Raw genomic sequence first — 18455 nt, 5'->3', positions numbered from 1 at the left:
GCCATTTTCCCTCCTCCTTGGCCTCCACTCCTCTCCCTTCCTTTATCCCCCTTCTGAGATCGCCCTAAAATGTTGTGTTCAGGTAACTAAGAAAGCTATTCAACCTTGGCAAAATGCTCTACCCCAGAACTTCAAATCTCAACAGCGCTAGGCCATTCCTAGGACAGGCCTTCCCCTCCATGGTCTTTTCCTAGAATGGCTCAGCTGGCAGAAGGTCTGAGTTCATTTTTAAATTATTGTTGGTCTTGTTACTATTGGGTCAATGGGAAAATCATGAGACATTTTTGCATAGAAAAACAAAAGTATGTCATGACTTCCTGACAACCTAATATCATTCCCCAGAGATATTCTAAGTATCAACTGGTTCACACACCAACTCTTACAAGTCAATTTAACACAGAGATGCAGCTGAAATGCTGGGTGATGAACGAATGTATAAACAAAATGGAGTATATCCCCACAATGGAATATCATTTGCTCACAAGGAGAAATAAGGTTTAGCTACATGAATGAACCTTAGAAACATTATGCTAAGTGAAAGAAGTCAGACAAAAGGGCCATATATTGTATGATTGCATTTACATATAATGTCCAGCATAGGCAAATTCCTTGAGACAGGAAGTATGCTACTGGTTCCCAGAAGGGGGGGTGAGAGGTGGGGACAGCTACTAATGGACTTGGAGCTTCCTTTAGGAGTGATGAAAATATTCTAAAATCAGAAGTAAAGGTTGACAACTCTGTGAATATACTGAAAACCACCGAATTATGCACTTGTTTAACAGAGTGAATTTCACAGCATAATTATATTTCAGTAACTCTCTTAGAATAGTAGTTATTCTATTAATTAAAGAAAAAAAATAAATGCAAGCTCTTTTTTTTTAAAAAAATTGACTGAGTGCAGGAGAGAAGAACAGTCCGGTTACAGGAAATAAATGAATTCTTCAGTAGAAATACTAAAGGGGATTTTTTTTTTTTAATTTGCCAGAAGGCATATATGCTCACCATAGAGACACAGAGGGAGAGGGAGAAAGCACGCCCCAGTGGGATGTGTTCACACCAGAACTCCTTCTCCTCCATTCCTTCTTCTTGTCAGGATTTTGGGCATGCACATGCATACCCCATCAAGTTTTCCAAGCTGCTGGGGCCAGGATTCTAACTACACAGTAAGCCACGTGGGATCCAACTCCTTTAACCACAAGGCTACAGGGCTGGCTCTTGAATTTTAAATACAACCTCAAGGGATCCCCATCTTCCAGAAAAGACTTAGCCCTCCATGTGTAACATAAGACTTCAGCTGAGGTTTTCCTTTCAGATATGCTAAGGATATCAGCCGAACCCTCCCCAACCCTACCACAGCCCCAGAATCCCAGCCTCAGGTCATGCCTGGGACAAGAGCAGAGTTAACAGGCATGTGTTTTCACTACAGCAAGCTTGGGATTTTAATAAGCTCACTCTCTTTTCCCTGTCTAGGAAAAAATACTTGGGATTTCACATGAAGAAGTAGACTGAAATATCGGAAGATCTGTCATCTAGAATAGCCATCGTCCACCTGCGGCCCTGAGCGTGTCAATCTCCACATAGACTGTGAGAGAAAATGTAAATGTACCAGGCAGAAGGAGCCTTGAAGTATTCAAAACCATTATTTCCATGACATGAGAGGCATGAGGAAAGACCTTGTTCAACTCCAGTTCATAGACTGTCGCAGCGCAGTCCTGGACGTCGATGTTAGGCCCTCGGTGGAGTGAGGACGTCTGTGAGCATAACTGGTGATTCCCTTTCAAAGGTTCGGTGCAGAGACCATCACCATGCCTCTGTTAGTACTTCAGGGCAAGCGCTCCCCATGTCTGCCTCCCTGTGTGGGGGAGATGATAAACTGCATGTGCTCACTCTTCGGTTTTAGTATTTATTTTTTCAACTACACTTGGGTTAACCTAATAATGACACTGTTTCAAGTGTACCTTTAGGAAAATGTTGCTATTCCTGCTAGTAGATATAGCTTTAAAAGCCTCTGAAGTTGACTTCTATTCCTATTGGTTTGAGGGGACATAGCTGTATACATGCCTTTTTGACCCACGTCTGTTGGAAAATTCTTAATCAGCTTCACAAACTTCCATTTGGTTCAATACTCCAACCAGCCTCAACTCTCCTCTCAGTGACACACCTCTGCTTGGCAAGGTACTTGAGACTTCATTATGATGTGGAGCAACCCAAGGCTGATAACTGCCTGAACCTTCTGATATGAAGGAATGTGTGAGCAACCTTGAAGCAACCCAGGGCTCATAGCTGCCTGGGCTTTCTGTTCCCCAGTGAGCTAGCTGCCCCTCCCCTGAACTGTTGAGTGGCCAGAGGCCTTGAGCAGGTTGGATCCCCTGCTTCTCTGCCAGCTCTGTATTAGGACAGACACTGAGCCCCTTCCCTGATAGGACACGTCCAGTGCTAAAACTGCCCCTCCCCAATTCACCCATAAAAGACTGTGTCCAACTCTCAGCTGGGGCCAGAGATTCCAAGTATTAACTCCTCCATGCCCACCAATGTAATAAAACAGTTCTCTCTCTCTGAGTGCCATTTCCGTTCTGCAGCATCTGATTTTCTGCAACAGTTATTCTCTGTGGTAATGTGATGATTGGTAGCTGCTAAAATAAACATGGAGAAAGAATGGTCAAGAGTGTCTCTGGTTGGGACCAACAACTGGCATAATGGCTATGTTGCTGGACTCATATAGTTGACCATGGTTTGAGTCCTGGACCCAGTGGTCTAAACTCACACTGGGCGCATGTGCATGCATGCCCAAGATCCGGAGAAGAGAATGGAGGAGAAGGGATTGCGGCATGGCCATCCCCCTTGGGGGGTGATTTCTCACTTTCTGTCTCTGTCTCTTTCTGGAGATCGCACACACCCTATAGCAAAAACCTCTCCCCCCCCATAAAAAAAGTGTCTCTGGTTAAAATAAGTAATAGGGACCAGCAGTTACTGTAATGGCTATGTCACTGGACTCCAATGTAGTCGACCAAGGTTCAAGTCCCGGACCCAGTGGCTTAAACTCATGCCAGGCGCATGTGCATGTGTGCCCAAGATCCCGAGAGGAGAATGGAGAAGGGACTGAGGCGTGGCCATCCCCCCCGGGGGGTGATTTCTCACTTTCTGTCTCTGTCTCTTTCTGGAGATCGCACACACCCTATAGCAAAAACCTCTCTCCAAAAAAAGAAAAAAAGTAATAATAGTGCTAGGTTTTCTGTGAGTACCCACTGATTTAATTCACAGAGTTTAGATTAGTTCTTGGTACTTAATGCTAAATGTCCACTTATGCTTCCAATATACACCCTTCAAAAAATACAAAGACAGCAGATGGCTTAAGCAGTTATGTTGCTGGACTCCCACATGGTCGAACACAGTTCAAGTCCTGGACCAGGTGGCCTGAAACTCAGGAGACCCCAGGAGGGGGCAGAGGAGAAGGAATTATGGCGTGGCCACCCCCTTTGAGGGGTGATTTGTCACTTTCCCTCTCACTAGCTCTGTCTCCCTCTCTCTCTGGAGAGTACACATGCCCTAAGGCAAAAACCTAAAAAAATAAAATAAAATAAAATAAAATAAAAAAACCCCGCAGCCCTCAGCCGAGAACCTCTTCTCTCAAAGCAGCCAATGATTAGCTTTTCTGAAATTGATGAGAATGAACTTTTTCAAGAAGTGAAACACATTCAATAGGAAGAATTAGAATTATACTTACAGCTCTCTGGCTCTTCAGCATTGGGACCTAAAATAAAACAGGCCCTTAAAAGGGCCAGCCCTATTAAGGCCGTGCACCAGTTAAGGAGTTAGATCTCACATGGCCACCCGTGGCTAGAATCCCAGCCTCGGGGGCTTGAAAAACACATGTGTGTGTGTGCTTAAAATCCTGATGGGATGGAGAAATGCAGAAAGAAATAATTGTAGGGTGACCCTGTCCCATTGTGGGATGCTTTCTAGTAAGTGCCCATGACTTCTGTCAATTAAAAAAAAAAAAAAAAAGTGGGTGTTTAATACAACTTTGATGAAAAAATAAATGAGGCAATTATATACACTTTGAGGTTCAAGGGAAAACTGGCCCATCATTAAATGCTTAACTAGCCTAGCTATTTCAATAACATGAGTTATGTTCCTCTTCCAGTGACAGTCATAAATATTCAGGATAGAGAAGTCTCCTTTTACATATGGAGACACCACTCCTCTGCCCACTTTGATCCACCCTCTCCAAACTACTTGCAGTCCCCTAAATGTGCTGAGCCTCCTTGGCCTCCGAGCCTTCATTATTCTTCTCCCTTCTCGCCTGCCAGCCTTTCTCCCATTCCCAGTAACCCAACTGACTCCAGCCCATCTGTCCAAAGTTATTCCTTCATTTTCTCTAGGATTTATTTGCTAACCTTCCCTTGGCTGTCCTGTGAGTACATTTGAATGCCTTTTCTCATCGATGTTCCATACACCCTGTGTTGACCTTATTCTGAATACATTGTACCCTAAGAACTGATTTCCCTAGCCATGCTCAATGAATTGTAAACTCTTCTGTAAACAAGTAGTATGTCTAATTTAACTTTGTATGACTAATGCCTGGCATCATTTTGGCACACCATGGCAAAAGCATACCCTAGTAATACTGCTGTAGCATGTAAATTAGCATGACTAGAAGTTGGTCCAAGACAGTAGTACTGAACACAAGGGCCTGCTTCTCAAAGCATACAAAAAACAATCACCAGGCCCCATGTGGATCCTACATGGCCAACCATGTGGTTCAAGTCCTAGACCCGGCCATTGAATAACACACTGGACACATATGCATGCTATCTCAAGAAGGAGAAAAAGAAGAGAAGGAATTAAGCATGACATTCCTAAAGGAGGCTGTTTTCTCTGCTCTCTCTCTCTCTCGTGACAACATGTACCATATAGCCAAAACAAACAAACAAAACCAAAAGCTTGTATCAGAAAAGGTCTAACATCCAACATTTAAATTTTCATCTTAAGAAACTAGCAAGTTGAGCCCAAAATAAGCAAAAGGAAATAATGAGTAGAAATCAACAAAACAGAAAATGAACACACAACAGAGAAAACCTAATTGGAACAAGTTGATTTCTGGAAAAAGTAACATGGATGTATCTCTGTATCTCTGGTTTGGCTAGTTAAGAGATGGGGCCAGCTTCATAACCTAGTGGTAAAGGGAGCAGGATCCTACATCGCTGACTGCAGTTCAGATCCAGGTAGCTTAAAACACATGCGTGCCTCAAATCACAAGATGGAGAAATGGAGAAGGGATTGTGGACCATGCCCCCTGTTGGGACTGCTTTCACTTTCTCTCTCTGCCTAGCACATGCACCCTCTGGCAATTAGAGAGAGAGGAGAGAGAAGGAAGAGGAGAAACAGCATTTTCGCTACCCTACTACCTAGGTCTGTGGCTAAGGTCTCAAGAGAAACCCAGCCACATTTTATTTAATGTAAGTTTCACATGACATAGGAGTTATCAGAGAGAAATGAAGACTAAAAGAAAGATAAACACTAGTGTTTTATAGTAGGTTTGAAGAATCGACAGTTGTAAAGAAACATAATAGAGTAAAAAGAGTATGATCTAATTTCCCAGGATGTGTGTTTAGATTCTTCTCCATGACCCTTGATCTTCAGAAATAAGGATGTCCCTTTCCTTCAGGGACAGGGAGGGCACCTCTTACATGAAGGATCCAATTCAGAGAAAGATCAGAAAAGCCAACCTAAATTCTATGACCTGCTTCAGGAGAGACCATCCTCTTCTGTAGTTTTCTCAGATTATTTGGTTTAAAATATTCAGTATGCCAAGGGGTCCTATTTGAGGTAGTGTGTTCTGAGCCCCATCAGAAGACATGCGTTACCAATGACAGAAATGAAGCAGGCATTGAAAGGATAATGGACACACCTTACACATTTTGTTTATTTTATTCATGACAGCATGTGAGAGAGGGAGAGAAAGAAGCACCCTAGACAGGATTTCTCCACACTGTGGCCCCCTTTCCTGGGCCTTTCAGCTGGTCAGGATCTCAGGCACATATAGATGTACCAGGGAGGTTTTCAAGGTAACCCAGGGATCCAAACCTCTAGTCAGCCATGTGGCTTCCAGCACTGCAGTTTAGTTTATTCTTGTATTTTTTTTTTTTTTAAGCTTTTTGACCTGGGGTACAGAGAAAGACAATGAGAGATAAAGTGAGAAGTTTTACACCCCTCCCTCCAGAGGGGATGGCCACACAGCAATCTCATCTCTTCCATTCTCCTCCTGGGATTTTACGCACATAAGTACCCACACCCAGCATGAATTTCAAGCTGCCAGATCTGGGACTTGAACTGGGGTTGGCCAAGTGAGTGTCCAGCATCTTAACCATTACGCCACCTGCCAGCCTCCAGTTTAGTTTGCTACTGACCGTGTCACCAGAATAAGCCATAAATTTTAATCAACGTAGATAAAACGGCCAAATTCCTTGAAACACAAACTACTAATGTGACATAAGAATAGGAAATACGGATAGCCCTAGATCTATTAGTGAAATGGAGCTATTAAAAACTTTCCCGATTTCTGTCAGAGAATCACACCACTGCCAAGAACTTGAGGGCCCCAACCCTTTCCTTCCCATGGAATCCCTAAAAAAACTACCTGAGTTAGTTTTTTAGGTAGTCTGAGTTCTCATGGGTTTTACCACATCCCATCGCATTCTACTGGGTTCTACATCAAGAAAGTGAACACTCACTTTATACGCTAATTTGGGGGAGAGGAAGGTGGGAGGTATTCAGTATCCACGTCAGGATTCCTTCTAGTTTACTGAACACGAGCAGTTCTGAAACAGACTCCTCTCTATTCTGTTCCCCACCACAGGTGTTGTCAGCACTGAGCTAAGCAACAATCCTTTTCAAACATCTCTTCCAAGGCATTACTTCTTTGAAATGCAAACAATAAAACTGCTGGGTTTTCTGTTGTGTCTCAAACACAAGTCTCACTTATAAATATCACAGCAAAGACCAACCAACTCCTGTTTCAGTTTTCTTACCAAAAAGAATTAACACTGGGGCCAGCAGACGGTGTAATGCCTACACTGCACATGGCTGAACTCTCACATAATTGACTGCAGTGTGAGTCCTGGACCCAACAGCTTAAAACTCACATTGGGCATGTGTGTGTGCATGCGTGCCCAAAATCCCGAGAGGATAATGGAGGAGAAGGGCCAAATCTCCTGGGGAGTGATTTCTCACTTTCAGTCCCTCTCTCTCTCTCTCTGTCTCTCTGGTGAGCACACATGCCCTATAGCAAAAACCTCTCTTAAAAAAAAAAGAAATGACACTTATTTTTCCATTGTTTTATTATAAAAATCAACATTTCATTTGTTACAATTCAGCTTACTGTAATAATCAAAAAGGGGATTTATACAAGGTGTTTTATACAGTTTATAATTAAAGCACTTATTTTACAAAAAGGGGGAAGTGAATAAGTGGACAAGGGCTGACCAAATGTTGGTCATTATAATATAAATACATCCTTGCAAAGCACCATCGTACCAAAGTCAAAGTCGATGAACAAGAAACACCAGCTGACTTTAAGACAATGACAAAGATTAAAGCTTAAGAAAAAATGTTTAAACATAAAGGATAAACATCTGAAAGCAGCACCAAATCCTTCACTTGCAAATAAGGCCAGTCCAGTTTAAGCTTGATATCCCCTTCACTCTCTTTCAACTTCTTTTTTCACTAATCTGGATAATTAAAGTTCATGCACTGTTGGACTTAATAAGACTTTCTTTGCTTCGTTTTCCTTTTAATATCCGTATCTAGTGGATGGATGGATGGAGATATATACATATATATATATATCTCCACTCTCCAACTTGCTTATATTCGATTTAAGAACAAAACTACCAAAATGGACAGTTAAGCAAAAGTATACTGCCTACAATTCTTTGGTGTTAACTTTTGGGTAAACCTTGAGTGGTAGTGGGAAATCTAATGTTAGTTTATATTACGTCTACACTTACAAGTACAAAAAATCACTTACTTTGTAATTCTATCTGTAAAGTCATGAGGTCTTTTTTCATGAATAAACTATGAATGGTTTAAGAAAGTCTTATGGAAAAAACTAAAGAAAGAAGGGGAGGGGAGTCGGTAATTTTGACTCAATCATTAAGATGAGTTATTAAAATTAACCTAAAAATCCACCTTCCCTACCTCTCAAATGTAAATAAATGCTTAGCTAAATGAGATGTGAAGTCAAGCTAAACAAATATTCAGAGGCTATGGATTCATGGATGCTTAAAATGTTAATTTTCTAAGTTATAAATGTATAATTTCATGCACGAGGTCTAAAGCTCTCTACTCTAGAACTCAAAGAATTTTAAAAGCTAAAGTTTGGGGCTATTATAAAATGATGTCATGCCAGTAGCCACATCTATGCAGCTTGCTATCAGTATTTTCCAAAATCATCTATTGTTTCTTTTGGCTCATTTTACGTTTGGGATAGGGAAAGGAATACTGAATTAAATGGTATCTTTTGAGTTTAATCGCTCTGATCACATGCTTTACAGAATGCTTGCTGATAAGCTTATCCAGTATTCAGTCCATGTCTGCACATAGTGTACAGTGTTATTTGTGAAGGCCAGGTATGTGCCAATCAACTGATACGTCTGCATTCCAAACTATGGATGCCATACATTGACTTAAGCATCACGCATTTATTAAGAACGTGATAATTGTGGTGTAAAAGCTCAAGATTTTTGTTTCTGAACCTTGTCCAATGTGTAAGTGTAATCAATATATAGCTCCTATGGAAAGCAAATTGATGAAATGGCAACATTTCCTCTGCAAGAAATAAAACAACTCCATTTCCTAGGAATCCAATCTAGGCACAGAACTAGGTAGGAAGGGGCAGCGGCTCACCTATTGTGGAGAATCAGGTTTGCAGAAGGCGGCCTCTCTGGCTTATGATGACTGTTGCCATCAGCTCACATCAGTACACCTATTTCACGAACAGGTGAGGGGGAGCTGTAGCTAACCACAACTCTACTTGAAGTAGTCTTCATTAAGGGAGCTTCACAGCAAAACAAGCTACAAAACTACAAAACTGACAGCTACCTAATATAAATGGTCATAATAGTCACATTTTAAATATCAAATGAGTTGCCTTTATACGTTACTGACTTAAGAGTATTTTAAAATGATGAATACAACCCTCCATGGTTGTAAAACTTTACGGTTCAGCCCCACCACTACCTCCGAATTACTGGCCTGTAGTAGAGGACAATGTAGTTTAATTAGAACATCTGCCCTTGAACTTATTAAAGAATTAGATACCTCATGGCAGCAGATTGTAAAGTATTTTTATGTATAACCTTCAGCTAAACAGACATCACATGATATCCCAGTACAAAAGATGGCAGCTAGTGCCAAAGGCATAATAACATTTCATGGAAGAAAAATTAATACTAAGAAAATTCTATCTACCAACTCTTTCTTTCCTGTGAATGTGCCATTATCTGACTTGAGTGACAGGATGCCCTGGGCCAGGGCTCTGTAAAGCCAAGTCCAGAGCCTCTGCTGGGAAAGGGCACTTGACTGCCGAGCGCAGACTGTTCTGCACAAGAGCGCGTGCCCCGCCAGTGCCCACTCCTCGGATCACCGTAATCACATCGTTCAGCACACATACTTTCAGACACACGCTCAAAAGGAATACTTTGGTTTTTAAATTTTATTTCCCTTTGGATAATAAACCTAGCGATGCAACCAAAATTGAAAATCCCCTTTCCCCTGATTGGTCGTCTCTTATGTTCATTTTGTCTCCTGTTTTTCCAATTAAAGCTCCTACATGATCTTAATGATGCAGTTTACTTTAGCTTAACTGTCCGGGTAACCTGAGAGCCAGTAAATCTTTCCCAAATTTGACAATTCTCTCTTTCAAATGTAACCCAGAAATACTAAGAATCCATCCCAACTACTCCAGAACGAGGATACTGAAATTAAGCTGAACTGCCTTCAAATCATTTCAAATTGGCACACAGATTAGTATTTTGCAAGAAGAGGCCATTGCCATCGCAGTACAAGCACTTGGACTGAGATAAAACAAGGCAATATTCTTCTTAGTTCATGATAGTGCAAGTTTCCACACGGGAAGCCCACCAGATAAAGATGCACGTTAAAAAATGTAAACATATAAAATCCTCAAATTCTAATTGATACCCAGTTATTGCTAACCTTTCCATCTTCATTGAGCATCAAGTGTTCCTATGTGTCACAGAATGCGGGTTCCACGTCCATTGTGTCGTAGACTGTGGGGACTCTGCTCCATCAACGGGAAGAGTTAACATGTCTGACTGAAATGCAAGACACTGATGGATCACTGTCTATACACAAAACCAAGTGCACCTGGTTCCTACAAGCTGTTCCCAATATCTGAGCATTACTTTTAAACCACATTTTTTCTCTCTAAAAAGTTTACTTAGGTTTTTTTTGTTTTTTGTTTGTTTGTTTGTTTGTTTGTTTTAATGCTTAAAATTTTACTTTACTCCTACCAAAATTCTGAATTCTGTCTTCCACTGTTTTCTCTTGGGCCCTGAAACCCAGAGAGGCTTCAACAAGACAGAACTGAAAACTAATCCTTGAACAACTAACTGACCAACACGTGATAAGGTTTAAAAATAAATCAGTTTAAGAACATATTAGATTTAGCAGAGAAGTACTAGACACAAGTCAAAAGCAGGAAAGTAACTTGTGGCAAGGCAGCAGAACAGCGCTAGGTCATTCCCGCTCAGCCCTGACAGCTGAAGACAGCTGGAGAGGCAGCAGACCGGGGCTGGCACCTGCCAGCATGGCGGACTGTGAGGTCCCCACTCTTCCCCCCATCAGGGGCTGACAGCTGAGAAGCTGACAGCTCACCTTCTCATTTAATCCTCATTGTTAAATTATCTTAATCCATAACAGGACAAGAGAGGGTATGAGGTGATTATAAGAATAATTTGTGGATCATTTTAAAAAAACCTAACATTCACAGTGGGTAACAGGAAGATACTAAACTCATGTCACACTTTAGAAGAGGTATGTATGTAGACCACATTCTGAAAATAATTGGCCTGAACATGAAGATGTCACAAATCGTTAACATGGGAAAACCTAATGATAACAGAAAATTCTTTTAGAATAGACTGTCTCTAACCAAAACATTTAAATGTTTTACTCAGAAAAATATATATAAAACAATTTCATATTATGATATTATATGCTGAAAGTACTGCAAGGATATATGATTTAATTACAACAAAATGATTAAATTTGTAATTCTTAAACACTGTCTATATGTGTTGTAAAAAGTCATTTTAATGAGCATTAAAACAATCTTGGAAGTAAAGAGCAATAATAAGTCTAATTTTTCATCTTTATGCAAAAATAGCAGTCAAATTGAAGAGCTAAGCCCACTGGGGAACGGAGCTGTTGAAAATAGGAAAATCAAACCTTTAGAAATTTTATGTAATCAATTCCTCAGAGAAAAAAACTCAAATAAATCATGGTATCTTGGCAAAATGGCCTACAAAGTTGCTGGGGGAGGCAGCAAGGGGAAGACACCTAGAGAAAGATGAACACTGACAGAGGTGTGGGTCCTACAGAAGGGGGAGAGGACTTGCACACACACAGCCCCTCGGCCCCTTATCGGACAGCTCATCTCACCTCCCACAGAGACACCTAGAAAGGATTTTTATAAATACCTGTTTTCTTCACGAAAACTATTGTATTCCTAGAGAAAGCAAAGTTCTCTGTCCAAGGTATTAATTCCTTTTTTTTCCTTTCATGATTTCGTAACCTGCTGGCCCTCAAATGCCAGTTAACATGAAGGCTATTTGGCTACTTCCAAGTATCTATGGTTTGCTGCTCTGAGATGGACTTAATTTTTCTCCTTCTTCTGCTTCTTCTTCTTCACTTTTTATTTTTGGTATCAATAAAGTCTGGACATTCCTGGTCAGTGACACTTTTATTATTCCTGTTTCCTTTGTACTCAGTCACTTCACTGGTTTTAAGGCATGCTTTGTGTATTTAGTTTGCAAAAATAGAACTTTTTAGTACAAATTTTTTTATACAAACTTTTATGGCACAAGCAGCAAAATGTGCTGTTTTAAGAAAATATATAAATATTCTTTTCTTCTGTACAAATATCTCCAGCGTTCCCCACCTCATTTTATAATTTTAACTGTACATGGTCTGCCTCATCCTTCTCTAATAGCTCCCTCCCCCCCTCCAGATCTCACCGAATTTGTATTTACATTTTCTGATGGAGGCAGTCAGAGGAGGAGGGCCCCTCCTCAGGAGGAGTCTGTACAGGGAGAGGGAGGTGGTGGGTAGAGGTGATGAGAGTAGCTCCTCTCTGTGTATGGAGAAGGTGGGCAGCTTTCACAGTTCTCCTCTGCCGACAAGTACTGGCTGCGGGGCGTGGGAGGTGGGGGCACAGGCTCTGAGTCATAGTTCAAGTCACTAGTGTAGCCCTTAGCTGTTGCCACTGAGGTCATTCTCCGGCTAGGAGCATAGTCACTGTCACAGACATCTGTGCTGCAGGGCGTGGTGGGAGGTGCAAAGTGCCGGTAACTGTATGGCCGATAGCTGGTAGAGGGAGGGGAAAAAAAAGAGAAGCAGAGTTAGGCTGTGAGTGTGTGGGTGTTTTTATTTATTTCTTCAATGAGAAAGAAAGTACAAAAGGAGAGACAGAGAGAGAGCACCGCAACAGGGTCTTGCCCTACCATCCACTCCAAACTTCAGCCAGCCCAGATCACAGACACGGACATGCCCGGCATATTCAGGGAGGTCTCTGGATGTAAACGAGTTACCTTCCTGTGCGGGTCTGCTCTGCAGAATACCAGCCAGCTCTCAAGAGTTAGTTTTACCAAGAAATTAGTTCCTCTTTTGAAAAAACTAATGCAGTTTAAATCAACACAGACTAAGAGGCAATTTTCAATGGCAGACTGGCAGAGGAAGACAGCATGTATTTTCATATCTGCAAATAAGATTTAACTACAGGGAAGTAAAAATGTACAGGATGGGAATGTGCAGGTCAAATGTCTGAGCCTCTGGAACAGCTCTTGTATCTTTAAGTTCACAAAATGTATCATGAAATAAAAGAGAACTCTTCCAAGTTGTTCTTAATGGTTATCTCTGGAAAATCTCTTTACACTTATCTCTGGAAAATACACTTTACACTTACAAAGTAGGCCTCACCAATTTCTATGTTTCAGAGCCTCTAAGAATGGTCTTTACGTAGGACCAGCGGATGGCATAATGGTTACGTTGCTGGACTCCCATCGAGTCGAACGCGATTTAAGTCCCAGACCTGGTGACTTAAAACTCACATCAGGCACATGTGCATGTGTGCCCAAAATCCCAAGAGGAGAAAAGGGATTGTGGCATGGTCATTGCCCCTGGGAGGTGATTTCCTGCTTTCTATCTATCTCGCTTTGTCTCTCCGGTGAGCTCATGTGTCCTACAGCAAAAATCTCTCAAAAGAAAAAAAAAAAAAAATGGTCTTTATTTATTTTACCTACTCAAACACGTCAACATTCCCTGAATATTCTTTAACTCCTCTATGATTTACCTGATGAATAATTTAATGATGTCTGAAGACTTCAATTCTTCTTTAAAACTCAAATGCTGTACAACCTGGGCTGACTTTCTGCAGACAGTCTAAGGGTCGTGCCTATCCTGTTACTATTATTATAAGCAAAGGGGAAAAAAGGCTATGGTTTGGGAAAATAATTTTATGTGTACACAAGTATATTGTCACAAGAGCACCTTTAAATGAAAACCAAAGTAATATTCTGTGTTATTAAAGTTTATCTGTTGAGGGTGGCAGGTGGTGTGGTGGTTGAGGCACTGGACTCCCACATGGCTGACTGTGGTCCGAGTCCTGGACCTGGCAGCTTTCTCACTTTCTCTCTCTCTCTGTGGGTGTCTCTCCCTGGTCAAACTGAAAAAAAAAAAAAAAAAAAAAAAAAAAAAGTAAAATAAATAAACAAATCTAAAAGAAGTTTATTTATTTCTTCCTTGGCAGGGAAGCATGCAAGGCATAAGAATACAACAGGGTTGGGGCTGGCAGGTGGCGTGGTAGTTAAAGGCGCTGGACTCCCACATGGCCGACTGCAATTGAGTCCTGGACCTGGTGGCTTGCTTCCTCACCTTCCTTCTCTCTCCCCTTTTCTCTCTCTCCCCTTCTCTCTACCTCCCTTTCTCTCTCTCTCCCTGTCTCTCTCTGGTCAAATTTAAATAAATAAATAAATAAAATAATTATTAAAAAAAAAAGAATACAGCAGGGTCTTCATGCCATCATCCACCTCCAGCCTCAGGCAGCCAGGGTCATGGGTGCACACGTGCCAAGTGCACAGTAGGCACAGGAGACCTAAGCATGTGACTCAGGCCCTGCCCGCATGGCTCCAGCACCGCAGAGCACGACGTCACCACTGCGCCAGTGAAGATGATACATCTTAAAGATCTACAGGGGCCAGTGAGTTTCCCAATACACAGTTCAGGCCTAATTACTTCTATTTGCTACCTTTCCGAGTAACCTATAGTTTGTAGCATGGCTAACAAGATGGCATGGAAGGAGGAACTTACTAGTAAAAATAAAAGTACGCCTGAAGTGCCAGCTTTTCTATCATACCTACTTTTTTCCCTAAGTTTTTGCTATAGGGTGCATGAGTTCACCAGAAAAAGAAGAGAGGGAAAGTGAGAAATCACCCCCCAAAGGGGATGGCTATGCTACAATTCCTGCTCCTTCATTCTTGTCTCAGGATTTTGGGTGTGCATGCACATGTGCCTGGAGTGACTTTCAAGCCGCTGGATCCAGGACTCAAACTGCAGAGCTGGCTATGTGGGATCTAGCTGCCTTAACCATCATGCCACCTGCTGGCCTCTATCATTCCTACTTCTACTTGTAACTTCTTATGCTTTCTTATCCTCATGTAGTAAGATTTATTTCACATTTATCCCGACCAAATAATTTATTCATAAGTTTTCATATCAAGAAAAGTGGCTGAAAAAGAAAGACCAAGTATAAAGACTGATGTAACAATTTGTAAAATACCTAGTGACGGCACCGCAAGATAAAGCCTGGGATACGAGTCATTCAGTATCACTTGGGCTGGCCTCCATGGAAACAGGTGCAAGAGGCTAAACTTACGTGACTGGCTGGGCAGGTTCTCAGAGGCTTTTATTATCAATATTGACATAATGTGGGGTGTTTCTTTTTTGGTCTTATCTTTCAGGCTAATCGGGGCTGAGCTTTAGTGAATTTCTTGACTCAACATTTGAAATACTTAAATTTTCATGGAAAAAAGGAAAATAAACTGAATTAAAATTCTTTTCAGTTTCAGTTTAGACAAAAATCTCAACAAACTATAAAAAAGTGTGACTTAGACGAAACGGAAATTAGTTTTAACTGGAGACATGGGAAATAGTTAAGTAAGAAGTGTGTGATGCAATTATGTTTATTTTGAGCAAATACTGTTGTATTCTATCTTTGGAGAGGTTTTTGCTATAGGGCGCGTGCGCTCGCCAGACAGAGACAGAGAGATAGAGACAGAAAGCGAGAAATCACCCCCTAGGGGGGATGGTCACGCCGCAATCCCTTCTCCTCCATTCTCCTCTCGGGATCTTGGGCACACACATACATGCACCCGGCGTGAGTTTTAAGTCACCGGGTCTGGGACGCGAACCGCGGTTGACTACATGGGGGTCCAGCGACATAGCCATTACGCTAACTGCTGGTTCCCTGTATTTGATCTTTTTAAAAATTTTGCCAGAGGGCTCATACTCTCACCAGTCAGGCAGAGAGAGAAAAGGGACCTCTCCAATGACAGTCACAGTGCAATCCCTCCTTCATTTCCCCATCGTGTTAGGATTTGGAGCATTTATACACACACGCCTGGCATGTTTTTCGAGCCATCAGGTCCAGTACTTGAACTACATAGTCAGTCACGTGGGATCCAGCTCCTCTAATCACTAGGCCTTAAGCACATCCAAATTTTATCCAATTTGAATTAAATTCATTTCTTTTATGCCAGAGGGTGTGTGCACACATGCACATGGGAGAAAGGGAGAGAGGAGAAGAGTGTTCCACCCAATGGGGCCGGACCACACCACAACCCCTTCTTCATTCCTCCATCGCATCAGGATCCTGGGCCCCCATGCAATGCTCAATGTGTTTTACAAGCCACTGGGGTGAGGACTCAAACCATGGTTAGTCTAGTGGAATCTTATTCTCTCTGCACAGGGCTTAATCACTGTGCTACAGGGACGGCCTGAATTAATTTTTAAAATAAAATTTCAGGCTCCTGCCTGTTTTGGCTTTTAAGAACAAACTAGTCACAGGGAAGCAGTATTAAAATAAATCATAACAAACCATCAGTTTGGGGGGGCCAGCCAGTGGCATGGTGGTTAAGGCACTGGATTCCTCATGGGCTGAACTGTGCGGTTCCATCCTGGATCTAGCACTTTGAAAAACACTCCATCAAGTGTGTGCACGTTCCTCAAATCCTGAGAGGACAATGGAGAAGGGATTGCTACACAGCCATCCCCTCTGGGGAGAGCTTTCTTATTCTCTCTCTCCCTTCTCTCTCTCTCTCTCTTTATAGCAAAACCTCAACAGAAAAAAAAAAAAATATATATATATATATCAGTGCAGAGCCAAGCCTACCTCAAATGGTCTTACTTAAAGTGAGATGAGAATTCTGACGGCCACACGTAAGTGTGTATGTGTGGAGGGTCACATCAGGTCACCGTGACTGAAATGCTAGAAAACACCCTGTATCGAGGAGACAGCAGGCACCTGTGGGGCTCTCCTAAACACCGGCACTCGGTGTCTAGGCCGAGAACACCAGGCTGCTGACTTCCTGCTGGACATTTAAGTAAGCCGAGACTAAGGCTGACAGACTAGCATGTGACTGTGCAAATTAGCACGAAGGCATAATTCCTCCTTCTTTGGTTTATAAATACACTTTATTTTTGTAAAAAATAATTACTGTTTGTCATTTAGTTTTTAATTTGACCAGAGAGAGAGAAATGGAAAGCAAGAAAGCAAACCTCCAGGTCTGGGACTCAAACTGCGCTCAGCCATATGGGAGTCCAGCACCTGAACTATCTGCCAGCGCCCCTACTTTACTTATTTTATTGAGTCCTGATCTATTCCTTACAACTACCTAAGAAATCTTCCTCTCCAGATTGCAGCAACACGTCAGGAAGAACTGAATCTACACTTCCGACTTTCTACATTCTGTGCTCTCGATACCCTGCTGTTTCATGCTCTCACAGCTCTGAGTCATAGTCTAACATCACTAATCCACTCTTAGGATAGCAACCAAACTTGACCTCGTAGTAACCTGTTCTGAACTCCATCACTTTGATGAGTAACTTTTCCTTAGAATAGTGCCAAAGCCAGGAGCTCTAGTTTATTATTCTAAAAAACAACATTTGTGACTCTCTTTTAAAACTATATAATGCCCTGAAAGAAAAGGATCTGTGATAGGGTGATGTCAGTATTACCAATACCAGGTGCCTGTTCTCCCTCTGCTGACCATCGTCTACTCCTCAGGAGCTAAGCCAAATCCAACTCAAGAGTACGTTTCCTTCTAATACGTGCTTCCACCCACACCAGGGGAGGACATGTGTTGTTACCTGTATGATCTATGAGTGGAAGGACTGTTCGAAGAATAACCAAATTCCATGGTATAATGTGATCGTTCTGTGGCTGGGGATGGTGGAGGATTCAAAATCTAAAAGAAAAAATATTAAAATATCAAAATGCCAATAGTCTATCCCAGACAGAGATTATAAAGCTTTCTTTCAACTTTTCTTTCTCCGTCTCAATTCATAACCCACCCCATTACACCATCTGCACATCCTTCATTACCAAAAAGCTGATCTCAAATAGTACTTTAGAACTGTAGCTCCCCTGTCCCCTAAGACAGACGTTCTTGCTCTGTGTGGCTAATACAAAGCAAAGGGGTAAAAAGAACATCTATAAACTCCAAGTCATTGATTTAGGAGAAATTCTAGGTGTGCTTTCTCTTTGGAGAGGTCATGAAATAAAGATCCTAAGTCTCCCAAGAGGTACTATTCAGTAGTTCAAATTTCACTTGAAATATGAAATTAATGCCTGCAGTTTGTAAATATGCTGATTAATACACAATAAACTTTTTTGTTTTGAGAGGTTTTCGCTATAGGGCGCATGCGCTCGCCAGACAGAGACATAGAGACAGAAAGCGAGAAATCACCCCCCCAGGGGGGATGGTTGCACCACAATCCCTTCTCCTCCATTCTCCTCTCGGGATCTTGGGCACACACGCACATGTGCTCGGCGTGAGTTTTAAGTCACCGGGTCCGAGATGCGAACCGCGGTCAACTACATGGGAGTCCAGCGACATAGCCATTACGCTAACTGCTGGTTCCCTACCAAATAAACA

General features: G+C 41.9%; 2 protein-coding genes across 7 annotated transcripts in view; one reads left to right on the top strand and one right to left on the bottom strand.

Annotated features, from left to right (window-relative positions):
* The window catches only part of BCL2L14 (BCL2 like 14), a 42835-nt gene extending 40949 nt beyond the window's left edge, over positions 1–1886 (top strand). For all 6 annotated transcript variants that reach the window (XM_014582680.1, XM_027766835.1, XM_027766834.1 and 3 more), the window contains one exon: positions 1471–1886. In XM_014582680.1, the coding sequence (XP_014438166.1) occupies positions 1471–1509 (39 nt within the window). In that variant the 3' untranslated portion in view covers positions 1510–1886. The remainder of the gene's footprint in view (positions 1–1470) is intronic.
* A 5436-nt stretch (positions 1887–7322) lies between these two features.
* Positions 7323–18455, bottom strand: part of LRP6 (LDL receptor related protein 6) — a 172320-nt gene continuing 161187 nt past the window's right edge. The window contains exons 22-23 of the mRNA XM_006164814.2: positions 17668–17765; positions 7323–12609 (exon numbers count right to left, since the gene is read on the bottom strand). Coding sequence (XP_006164876.1) covers positions 12315–12609; positions 17668–17765 — 393 coding nt within the window. The 3' untranslated portion in view covers positions 7323–12314. The remainder of the gene's footprint in view (positions 12610–17667; positions 17766–18455) is intronic.

Source organism: Tupaia chinensis, unplaced genomic scaffold (assembly GCF_000334495.1).
Source record: "Tupaia chinensis unplaced genomic scaffold, TupChi_1.0 Scaffold143728_1, whole genome shotgun sequence".
NCBI lineage: Eukaryota > Metazoa > Chordata > Mammalia > Scandentia > Tupaiidae > Tupaia > Tupaia belangeri.
The sequence above is the reverse complement of the archived record's forward strand: the minus strand, read 5'-3'. Positions and strand labels throughout refer to the sequence as shown.